The sequence below is a fragment of the Schistocerca serialis genome, chromosome 2, assembly GCF_023864345.2.
Source record: "Schistocerca serialis cubense isolate TAMUIC-IGC-003099 chromosome 2, iqSchSeri2.2, whole genome shotgun sequence".
Classification (NCBI taxonomy): Eukaryota; Metazoa; Arthropoda; class Insecta; order Orthoptera; family Acrididae; genus Schistocerca; species Schistocerca serialis.
This window is the reverse complement of record NC_064639.1, coordinates 885,669,533-885,681,908: the sequence shown is the minus strand read 5'-3', so window position 1 is coordinate 885,681,908 and position 12,376 is coordinate 885,669,533. Positions and strand designations below refer to the sequence as shown.

The following is a 12,376-nucleotide window of genomic DNA, read 5'->3' as shown; positions in this document are numbered from 1 at the left end:
TATGAAATTGTACTTAGACACATCATTTCAAGCTAACAAATCTGGCTATAGCAAAATGGATGAAAACTGTGTGCATAATTGATATAAACTATAACAATATTATGAAAAGGAAAGTTGCTACTCACCATATAGCAGAGATGCTGAGTCACAGGTAGGTACAACAAAAAGACTGTGTGTGTGTGTGTGTGTGTGTGTGTGTGTGTGTGTGTGTGTGTGTTGTCTACTTTTGACATAAGCTTTTTTGGCCAAAAGCTTATTCTGTGACAGTCTTTTTGTTGTGCCTATCTGTGACTCAGCAACTCTCCTATATGGTGTGTAGCAACTTTCCTTTTTACAATATTGTTACATTCCATACTGGATTTTCCATTGTTTAACTGACATAAACTGGTACTCATTACACACATAATAGACTAAAAATGGTAAATGCAAACATTTTTAGGAAAATATGAATAAATAGCACCGTGCAGAAGGCAACACATGCAAATTAATTCAGGTTACTAAAAACCATGTTACCTACATCTACATAAACACAAAGCATGTTAGAAAGATAAGGGTTGTTTGCTTATATTTAAATGATGGCAGATCAGAACTAAGCATCATAATGCAGTGTTATGTATGATTGTTTAGAGCTGTAGAAGTAATTGTTTTAATTCAATTGTCATTCAATTGAGGATGAAAGCAAACAACAACGGCTTCAAAAATTGTTAAAATTGCCAGTTGGGAAGTGTGCTGTAACTTCATCTTGAGATGCATAAGAACCTACAGCTGCTTGAATTCATTAGGAGTTGTGCATAGTTTAAGGGGTCTAGATTAATGAGTGAAGGAAAGGTTATACAATGGTTTCAAGAGTTTAAAAGTGGATGTCAAATGTGCATAATAAAAAACAGAGTGGCAGGCACAGTATCCACACTGACAATGCTGTGCAAATGTGGATCAGTGACAGTGATGTCATTGACAACTGACACTCTAATTGACACATACTGTGAGACACTTACCAAACTGAGATATCCTGTCCAAAACTGATGGCATGGAAAACTAATCTTAAGCATTCTTCGGTAGCACCGCATTTCAAAAGTTTCTCTTCTCTTTTCATTTAAACTGTTTATAGGCCATGTTTCACTTCCATACATGGCTACATTCCAGACAAATATGTTTAGAAAACATTTCCTAACACATAAATCCATATTCAATGATAACAAATTTCTCTTCTTCAGAAATGCTTTTCTTCCCATTGCCAGTCTACATTTTTATATGCTCTCCTCTCTGGCCATAATCCATTATTCTGCTGCCCAAATACTAAAACCCATCTACTACTCTAAGTGTCTCATTTCCTAATCTAATTCCCTCAGTATCACCTGATTTAATTCGGTTACATTCAATTATACTTGTTTTGCTTTTCTTGATGTTCATCTTACATCCTCCTTTCAAAACACTGTCCATTCCATTCAACTCCTCTTCCAAATCCTTTGCTGTCTCTGACAGAATTAAAATGTGATCAGTATACTTCAAAGTTCTTTTATTTCTTCTCCCTGAACTTTAATTCCTACTCCAAATTTTTCTTTGGTGTCCTTTACTGCTTGTTCAGTGCACATATTGAATAGCATCAGGGACAGTCTGCAACTCTGTCTCACTCCTTTCTCAACCGATGTTTCCCTTTCATGCCCGTCGACTCTTATAACTACCATCTGGTTTATGTACAAGTTGTAAACAGCATTTAGCCCTGCTACCTTCAAAATTTCAAAGAGTCAACATTGTCACTTCCCCCCATGAACCATGGACCTTGCCGTTGGTGGGGAGGCTTGCGTGCCTCAGCGATACAGATAGCCGTACCGTAGGTGCAACCACAACGGAGGGGTATCTGTTGAGAGGCCAGACAAATGTGTGGTTCCTGAAGAGGGGCAGCAGCCTTTTCAGTAGTTGCAAGGGCAACAGTCTGGATGATTGACTGATCTGGCCTTGTAACAATAACCAAAACGGCCTTGCTGTGCTGGTACTGCGAACGGCTGAAAGCAAGGGGAAACTACAGCCGTAATTTTTCCCGAGGGCATGCAGCTTTACTGTATGATTACATGATGATGGCGTCCTCTTGGGTAAAATATTCCGGAGGTAAAATAGTCCCCCATTCGGATCTCCGGGCGGGGACTACTCAAGAGGATGTCGTTATCAGGAGAAAGAAAACTGGCGTTCTACGGATCGGAGCGTGGAATGTCAGATCCCTTAATCGGGCAGGTAGGTTAGAAAATTTAAAAAGGGAAATGGATAGGTTGAAGTTAGATATAGTGGGAATTAGTGAAGTTCGGTGGCAGGAGGAACAAGACTTCTGGTCAGGTGACTACAGGGTTATACACACAAAATCAAATAGGGGTAATGCAGGAGTAGGTTTAATAATGAATAGGAAAATAGGAATGCGGGTAAGCTACTACAAACAGCACAGTGAACGCATTATTGTGGCCAAGATAGATACGAAGCCCACGCCTACTACAGTAGTACAAGTTTATATGCCAACTAGCTCTGCAGATGACGAAGAAATTGAAGAAATGTATGATGAAATAAAAGAAATTATTCAGATTGTGAAGGGAGACGAAAATTTAATAGTCATGGGTGACTGGAATTCGAGTGTAGGAAAAGGGAGAGAAGGAAACATAGTAGGTGAATATGGATTGGGGGACAGAAATGAAAGAGGAAGCCGCCTGGTCGAATTTTGCACAGAGCACAACATAATCATAACTAACACTTGGTTTAAGAATCATGAAAGAAGGTTGTATACATGGAAGAACCCTGGAGATACTAAAAGGTATCAGATAGATTATATAATGGTAAGACAGAGATTTAGGAACCAGGTTTTAAATTGTAAGACATTTCCAGGGGCAGATGTGGACTCTGACCACAATCTATTGGTTATGACCTGTAGATTAAAACTGAAGAAACTGCAAAAAGGTGGGAATTTAAGGAGATGGGACCTGGATAAACTAAAAGAACCAGAGGTTGTACAGAGATTCAGGGAGAGCATAAGGGAGCAATTGACAGGAATGGGGGAAATAAATACAGTAGAAGAAGAATGGGTAGCTTTGAGGGATGAAGTAGTGAAGGCAGCAGAGGATCAAGTAGGTAAAAAGACAAGGGCTAGTAGAAATCCTTGGGTAACAGAAGAAATATTGAATTTAATTGATGAAAGGAGAAAATATAAAAATGCAGTAAGTGAAACAGGCAAAAAGGAATACAAACGTCTCAAAAATGAGATCGACAGGAAGTGCAAAATGGCTAAGCAGGGATGGCTAGAGGACAAATGTAAGGATGTAGAGGCCTATCTCACTAGGGGTAAGATAGATACCGCCTACAGGAAAATTAAAGAGACCTTTGGAGATAAGAGAACGGCTTGTATGAATATCAAGAGCTCAGATGGAAACCCAGTTCTAAGCAAAGAAGGGAAAGCAGAAAGGTGGAAGGAGTATATAGAGGGTCTATACAAGGGCGATGTACTTGAGGACAATATTATGGAAATGGAAGAGGATTTAGATGAAGATGAAATGGGAGATATGATACTGCGTGAAGAGTTTGACAGAGCACTGAAAGACCTGAGTCGAAACAAGGCCCCCGGAGTAGACAATATTCCATTGGAACTACTGACGGCCGTGGGAGAGCCAGTCCTGACAAAACTCTACCATCTGGTGAGCAAGATGTATGAAACAGGCGAAATACCCTCAGACTTCAAGAAGAATATAATAATTCCAATCCCAAAGAAAGCAGGTGTTGACAGATGTGAAAATTACCGAACTATCAGCTTAATAAGTCACAGCTGCAAAATACTAACACGAATTCTTTACAGACGAATGGAAAAACTAGTAGAAGCCAACCTCGGGGAAGATCAGTTTGGATTCCGTAGAAACACTGGAACACGTGAGGCAATACTGACCTTACGACTTATCTTAGAAGAAAGATTAAGGAAAGGCAAACCTACGTTTCTAGCATTTGTAGACTTAGAGAAAGCTTTTGACAATGTTGACTGGAATACTCTCTTTCTAATTCTAAAGGTGGCAGGGGTAAAATACAGGGAGCGAAAGGCTATTTACAATTTGTACAGAAACCAGATGGCAGTTATAAGAGTCGAGGGACATGAAAGGGAAGCAGTGGTTGGGAAGGGAGTAAGACAGGGTTGTAGCCTCTCCCCGATGTTGTTCAATCTGTATATTGAGCAAGCAGTAAAGGAAACAAAAGAAAAATTCGGAGTAGGTATTAAAATTCATGGAGAAGAAATAAAAACGTTGAGGTTCGCCGATGACATTGTAATTCTGTCAGAGACAGCAAAGGACTTGGAAGAGCAGTTGAATGGAATGGACAGTGTCTTGAAAGGAGGATATAAGATGAACATCAACAAAAGCAAAACAAGGATAATGGAATGTAGTCTAATTAAGTCGGGTGATGCTGAGGGAATTAGATAAGGAAATGAGGCACTTAAAGTAGTAAAGGAGTTTTGCTATTTGGGGAGCAAAATAACTGATGATGGTCGAAGTAGAGAGGATATAAAATGTAGGCTGGCAATGGCAAGGAAAGCGTTTCTGAAGAAGAGAAATTTGTTAACATCCAGTATAGATTTAAGTGTCAGGATGTCATTTCTGAAAGTATTCGTATGGAGTGTAGCCATGTATAGAAGTGAAACATGGACGATAAATAGTTTGGACAAGAAGAGAATAGAAGCTTTCGAAATGTGGTGCTACAGAAGAATGCTGAAGATTAGATGGGTAGATCACATAACTAATGAGGAAGTATTGAATAGGATTGGGGAGAAGAGAAGTTTGTGGCACAACTTGACCAGAAGAAGGGATCGGTTGGTAGGACATGTTCTGAGGCATCAAGGGATCACCAATTTAGTATTGGAGGGCCGCGTGGAGGGTAAAAATCGTAGAGGGAGACCAAGAGATGAATACACTAAGCAGATTCAGAAGGATGTAGGTTGCAGTAGGTACTGGGAGATGAAAAAGCTTGCACAGGATAGAGTAGCATGGAGAGCTGCATCAAACCAGTCTCAGGACTGAAGACCACAACAACAACAACAACATTGTCAAACGCTTTCTCTAAGTCCACAAATGCTATAAATGTAGGTTTGCCTTTCCTTACCCTATCTTCTCAGGTAAGTCGTACGGTCAGTATTGCCTCACCTGATCCACATTTCTCCAGAATCCAAACTGATCTTCCCCAAGGTCTGCTTCTACCAGTACATCCATTCTTCTACAAAGAATTTGTTTTAGTATTTTACAACTGTGACTTATTAAACTGACAGTTCAGTTCACACCTATTAGTAACTACTTTCTTTGGAATTGGAATTATTATATTCTTCTTGAAGTCTGAGGGTATTTTGCCTTCTCATACGTCTTGCTCACCAGATGGATGAGTTTTGTCTTGGCTGGCTCTCCCAAGGCTATCAGTAGTTTTGGCAAAATATAGTCAACTCCCAAGGTCTTGTTTTGACTTGGATCTTTCAGAGCTTTGTCAAATTCTCCTCACAGTATCACATCTCCCATCTCATCTTTATCTACGTCCACTTCCCTTTCTATAATATTGCTTTGAAGTTTATTTCCCTTATATAGACCCTCCATAATCTCCTTCCACCTTTCAGCTTTCCCTTCTTTGCTTAACTCTGGTTTACCACCTGAGCTCTTGATATTCATACAGCTCCTTCGCATTTCCCCAAAGGCCTCTTCAATTTTCCTGTAGGTGGTATCTAACTTTACCTGGTGAAATATGATTCTAAATCCTCACATTTATCCTCCAGCCATTCCTGCTTAGCAGTTTTGCACTTCCTGTCAATCTCATTTTTTAAATATTTTTATTCCCTTTGCTTCATTTTTAAATTTTCTCCTTTCATCAATTAAATTCAATATCTCTGGTGTTATCCAAGGCTTCCTACTAGGCCTTGTCTATTTACCTATTTGATCATCTGCTGCCTTCACTATTTCATCTCTTAATGCTACCCATTCATCATCTACTGCATTCCTTTCCCCTGTTCTAGTCAACCGTTGTATAATGATCCCTCTGAAGCTCCCAGCATCATCTGGTTCTTTCAACTTAAGGTCTCATCTCCTTAAATTCCTACCTTTTTCCAATTTCTTTATGACCAATAAATTGTGGTCAGAGTCCACACTTGCACCTAGAAATTTAACATCTGATTCCTAAATCACTGTCTCACCATTATATATTTAATCTGTAATGTTCCATTGTCTCCAGGTCTCTTCCATGTATACAACTTTCTTTTATGATTCTTACACCAAGTGTTAGTGATGATTAAATTATGCTCTATGCAAAATTCTACCAGGTGGCTTCCTCTTTCATTCCTTTCCCCCAGTCCATATTCACCTACTATTTTCTCTTCTCTTCATTTTACTACTATCAAATCCCAGTCCACCATCATGATTAAAATTTCATCTCCTTTAACTATGTGAATAATTTCTTTTATCTCATCATGTATTTCTTCAATCTTCTCATCATCTGCAGAGCTAGTCGGCACATAAACTTATACTACTGGGGTAGGTGTGGGTTCAGTGTCTTTCTTGGCCATGATAATGTGTTCACTGTGCTGTCCATGGTAACTAATTGCATTCCTATCTTCTCATTCATTATCAAACCTACTCCTGCATTACCCCTATTTGATTGTGTTCACCTGACCAGAAGTCCTGTTCCTCCTGCTACTGAACTTCACTAATTACCACTATATATAACTTCAATCTATCCATTTCTGTTTTTAAATTTTCTAACCTGCCTACCCAATAAAGGAATCGAACATTCCCGACTCTGATCCATAGAATGGCAGTTTTTGTTTCTCCTGAAGATGACATCCTCCTGAGTAGCCCCCACCCAAATATCCAAATGGGAGACTATTTTACCTCTCGAATATTTTACCCAAGAAGACGCCATCATCATTTAACCATACAGTGGAGCTGCATGTTCTCAGGAAAAATTAGGCTGTAGTTTTCCCTTGCTTTCTGCCATTTACAGTACCACAGCACAGCAAGGATGTTTTGGTTGATGTTGCAAGGCCAGATCAGTCAACCAACCACGCTAATGCCATTGCAACTACTGAAAAGGCTGCTGCCTCTCTTCAGGAACCACTCATTTGCCTGGCCTCTCAACAGATACCCCTTCATTGTGGTTATACCTACTGTATGGCTATCTGTATCACTGAGGCAAGCAAGCCACACCACCGACGACAAGGTCCGTGGTTAATGGGGGGTTGTTGAACCTATCCGAGCAATTTAAAACAAAAAAACAATGCATCACATTACTTTACAGAAAAACCTGGTATAATTTTTTATGACCAGAGGGCCCATATGTTTTAAATATTCTTCATACTTCTGGAGTCACTATGCAATGCATGGCAAATGAGCCTTGCTACCAATACAAGAGATTTTTTGTCCTATTCCATTTGTGTAATAAGTGAGGAAAAAGACTCACTCTATGTCTCACTGTGTGCCCTAATCTCAATTATCCTATTAGCATCCCAAAATGGGATGTACAAAGACTGCAGTAGAACTGATGCAAAGACTTCCACAAATACTGGTTCTTGTAATACTGAATAGCGTTTCGCAAGAGTAACATTGCTTCCTTACAAAGATTCCCCATTAAGTTGCTTGAGTATCCCGTTATAAATTTCACGGTATACACAGTGGCTTCTTGGTAAAACGGTAAAACTGAGATAGTGAAATCAATGGTAAACTTAATAATAAAGTTTGTCTACTGCCCTCTGAATTGAATTTTCACTTGGCCAATTTACATTCTGAAACCACAGCCACTTCAGGGCTTTAGTTGTCATTTAAGGCTGTCACTGATATTTCATCATTCAGAGATGTCTGTTTGTAAATTATGTTCTATATTACATAAGAAAGCTTCTGTCAAGGCAACTTATAAGAACTCCATACACTGGAGCAGTATTCTAAAATTTGATGCTGAGGCTGATCACTAAATATTTGGGGATTAAACTATAAGCGCTTGAGTGTACTGGGGCTATTGTCTAAGAGAGATTTCCTCCAGCCAACTGGTGCTTTTTGGTATGTTCTAGAATTTTAGTGGTGTTTCCTACATATATTTGTGGGCAAAAATGCTAGATTTATTGCGAAGTCCACCACTGCTTGCTCCAGCTCACCTAGTTTGTCAGCTAATGTCCGCATGATGTCTTGTACTATCTGCTCCAGTACACAGCTAGGGCACGGAATCACTTTTTTTTCTCAGCCAGCTGCAGTTGTCACGATGTGCTGCAGGTCTGGTCCCCCTCCTGTGGCCATTATGGAATGACTGGCAGCTTGTGGCAGGCAGTGTGCTACCCCCACTCTCACTGGGCAGAGGGGGGGAGGCGGGGGGGAGCCGTGCGCCACTATGACTGCTGCCGGCCGGGGGTGGCTTATGCTGCTCGCTGTGCCCCTAGCAGCCAGCTGTTGCTGTGCTGTTGGCTTCTTCTTGATGTGTCGGCTGTTTGTCAACACCCCCGACTTCTGTGCCCTTATTTTCAGCTGGTCCTGGTGGATCTCCACGTCAGATTTGTACTTTCTGGCTCACCACACACTTAGTGCCACAGTTTGTGCCCAGTGGCAGTACCATTGTTTCACATTTGCATTCCCATTGTTTCACATTTGCATTCCCATGGGTGCGGGTTTCTGCACATTTTCACCAACAGGATTTCTTTTGCAGTACTTGACCTTGTACCACCACAACCCCACAAATAGCCACACAGGTGTTGTCTTCTGGTTGAACTTTTTATGCAGTGGTGTCCACCGTCTCTGGGAGCCCTTTGATGATGGCTTCTACCATCCCCTTCACTTGGGTTTGGCCCACAGTTCTTCAGAGATGACATGGGCACTTAAGATACGTTTAGCTGCCTTCCAGTCATCCTTGTCCTGGAAAGAAACTGTCAGTGCCATGTTACAGGTGCTGGTATCCACCTTGAATTCACATTTGGATTTCAAGCTGATCTCTTCCCTCATCCCTTTTCATTGCACCCTCCCACTGTCATGTATGACAAGGCTGAAAGTGCACTGGTCTCCTGGACATATTTGCTAGGGAACTGGGTGGAACCTCATCACATTTTCCCAGCAGTTCATTCCTATCTCTTTCGCATTGTCCGCAGCTGCATCCTCATTGCTGTGTACTGCAACCTGTGGCTCTGCAATGCTGTAGCCGGTCATCCATTCGGCCTCCTTTGCACGTGTGTTCTTCATTTTATTCCAAGTGCCTTTATGTGGCTTCTCAGAACTCTTGTTTCCTCCTCCCAAATTTAGGATGCAACAACTGCCGGTGTCTTCAAAAAGACGCTCCTTGCTGCCTTCCTCTTGTCCTCTCTCACCGAGCTCCTCATTTGACGGCCTCACCAAGTGCAATTAGTTGCATTCTCCCCTTACTCCTGATTTTATTCATTCCCGGGTATTCATTTTGCTAAACAACTGAATAATGGGAGGGGCTCCAGTAGTTCACACTAATCTTCTAATAGGGTACTATCAGCTTTTTTGTTTTTTTGCTACAGAGATACTTTCATGCAGACTACAGCATCATCAGCAAATAATCTGATAGTGCAGTTGATCCTACCTGATGAATCATTTATGTACGAGGGTCATTCAATAATTAAAGAGACAAGTTGGTCTGGGGAAAAAACTGTTAGTAGGACAAGTTTGGTACTTTTATGGCTTTAAGTTGGCATTGCTGGGATGAGCCCTGATCAGCTGATGTATCAACATTGTTTTGTTTACAATCTCAAAAATACATTTCAAGACAGCGAGTCTGCTTGAAACGTCCACATTAGTTGAACAATGTTCTGTTTTTTGTTTTTTACTTGCTGAAAGCAAGAAACCAGTGAAGATATACTGTCTTAAGTTTTTGGTAAAGGTTGTATTAACCGTTCAAATTTTTACAAGTGGGTAGAGCAGCTCAAAAATGGTCACGACTCAGTGACTGATGAACTCTGTTCTGGCCAACCAGTTGCAATTTCAACTCCCTCACTTGAAAGTCAAATTGATGACATTATTCATGCCAACAGTCATGTGACTGTGGAAATGATAGTTGATAAGGTTCAAGTTAGTACTGGTACAGTTTTTATCATTATCTGTAACTAGCTGATGTGCTGCAAAACATGTGCAAGATGGGTCCCAAAGGAGTTGAAGCCACTAAACAACGAAACAAGGTTGAGAGTGTGCACAGACCTAAAGAACGTTACGAATGAGAAGGTGAGGACTTCCTCAACAAAATTTTACTTTGCAATGAAACCTGGGTTAACTATTATGACCCAGAATCAAAAAGACAAAGCATGGAGTGGAAGCACACCAACTCACATGTCAAGAAAAATTCGAAGCCCAAGCATCAGCAGGAAAAGTCATGTTGACGGTGTTTTGGGGTACTGAAGGTCCAGTTTTTTGTGATTATCTCAAAGAGCAGCGTGGAATGAACAGCCAGATTTGCTTTTAAACAAGGTGTAGCCAGAGATGAGAGAGAGACGTCATGGATCTCAGAGGAGAAGTGTGATTCTCCATCAAGACAACACACACCCTCATATTGCTCAACTAACCCGTGAAACAATCGAGAAAATGGGCTGGGAAGTACTGCCTAATCCCTCTTACAGTCCTGATTTAGCACCTAGTGATTTCCATTTGTTTGCTGCACTGAAGGAGGCATTATTAGGAAGAGGTTGCAGGACAACAAGAATGTGAAAAAGTTTGTGGGAAATTGGTTCAAACATCAAGATAAAAAGAGTTCTTTGCAGCCGGATTGAAAAAAGCTTGTAACCCATTAGAACAGGGGCATAAATGTTCAAGGGGATTATGTCGAAAAGTAGAAAAAGTATTGTTTTGTAAAAATAAATGCTTTTTACTCCAGAGCAAGTTGTCTCTTTAATTACTGAATGACCCTCATACATTGAGAACATATGAAGCCCTATTACACCCCGTTATTGTTTTGTTTCTGGTGAACATTAACATCCAATGAAATGTTCTGGTTTATATTAGTAAAGTTGTTTCAAGCCAACCACATAATTCTGAAGGTCATCCATATGATCTCAGAATGCTTATCAGCTGACAATGTAGTACAGCACCTTCTGCAAATCTAGGAAGATGCAACCTGCCTGTTCACCTGCATCTGATATTTGCACGTCATTTTTCACATAAGGTGTTTTTATCTGAGCTTGTGCTCATTCTTTGAGATAAGCTTCTTTTTGTTCAGGAACATCACAACATTCAAACTAAAAATAATCTGTAGGATCTTTCGGCAGAAAGACTTTATTAAAATTAGTTTGTAGCTACGTGCATCTGATTTTTAACTCCTTTTTTAAATGGGAGCGACCTGGACCCTTTTCCAGCCTCGTGGGATTATTTACTGCACGGTAGATTCTCAATAACCAGGGACATGGAAAATGGGTCTAATTTTGCATTACAATGAATGTAAAAGTTAACAGATATTCTGTTGGGTCCTGGTGTCTTGTTTGCTTCAAATACTCTGAATTGTTTTTCAATGGTGTTAGTCCGTGTTTCCATACCTATCATTTGCAAGTGTTGTGTGTGTGTGTGTGTGTGTGTGTGTGTGTGGAGGGGGGGACAATCAAACACTGGTATGATAATATACACTTTTAAATGTGGGATTTAAAATGTTTACTTTGTGCTTGTTTCTTTAAAAACTGGGTGGAAGGTTTGAATCCATTTGTTGGTTTTACATATGATAAGAACTTAATACAATTTTTTGATAGATATTACATTAGGAGCTGACAATGGAAATTACTGTATGCTTAATAAATGCTTAGTTCATAGCTGATAATTGAGTATACGTCAAAAACAGAAAATAAAGTTCAGATTTAAAAAAATGCATGCAACAGTTATCAGTATTATGAATAAGAAGCAAGTTTATAACAATGCTGATGTGGGATAGATACGAATAAGCAACAAACACACTATTAAGGAACTGTCATTCAATTACATGTAAAATGCACCTGCAAACCATGAAATGTCTGTATGGTAGTGAGTCTTCTGCTGATGGCAGGTCAGCATGAAGAAGGAAGCTCCACTCTTGTAAAACTTTAGCCAGCCTATCCAAGCCACCATGGTGGAAGTGAAGAATTTTATACTGGCTTTCACGTGAAGCAACTACCAACTGGCCACAGGTACATTCTGTATCATTGAAGAACAACCGCAGTGAACGCATCTGGCCTAGAATGAAGAAGGATAAATATTTTATTACACAAGCTGCAAAGCTTATAAATACAAAACAAAGATAAAGAATACAAATAAAAAAATTACTGAATAAATTTACCTGGTCAACCACAATGTACAAAAATGAATGTTAAAATTTACATTCCTTTTCTACAGTTTTCAAGTAACTGATGGAGAATGATGTGGAAAAGTTGTTTATTTGATTC

The 12,376-nt window shown here is 40.0% G+C and overlaps 1 protein-coding gene across 1 annotated transcript in view; it reads right to left on the bottom strand.

Annotated features, from left to right (window-relative positions):
* The window catches only part of LOC126458219 (TBC1 domain family member 16), a 104,433-nt gene that overhangs the window by 78,897 nt on the left and 13,160 nt on the right, over window positions 1-12,376 (bottom strand). Inside the window, exon 5 of the mRNA XM_050095115.1 lies at window positions 11,951-12,167. Within this exon, the coding sequence (XP_049951072.1) occupies window positions 11,951-12,167 (217 nt within the window). The remainder of the gene's footprint in view (window positions 1-11,950; window positions 12,168-12,376) is intronic.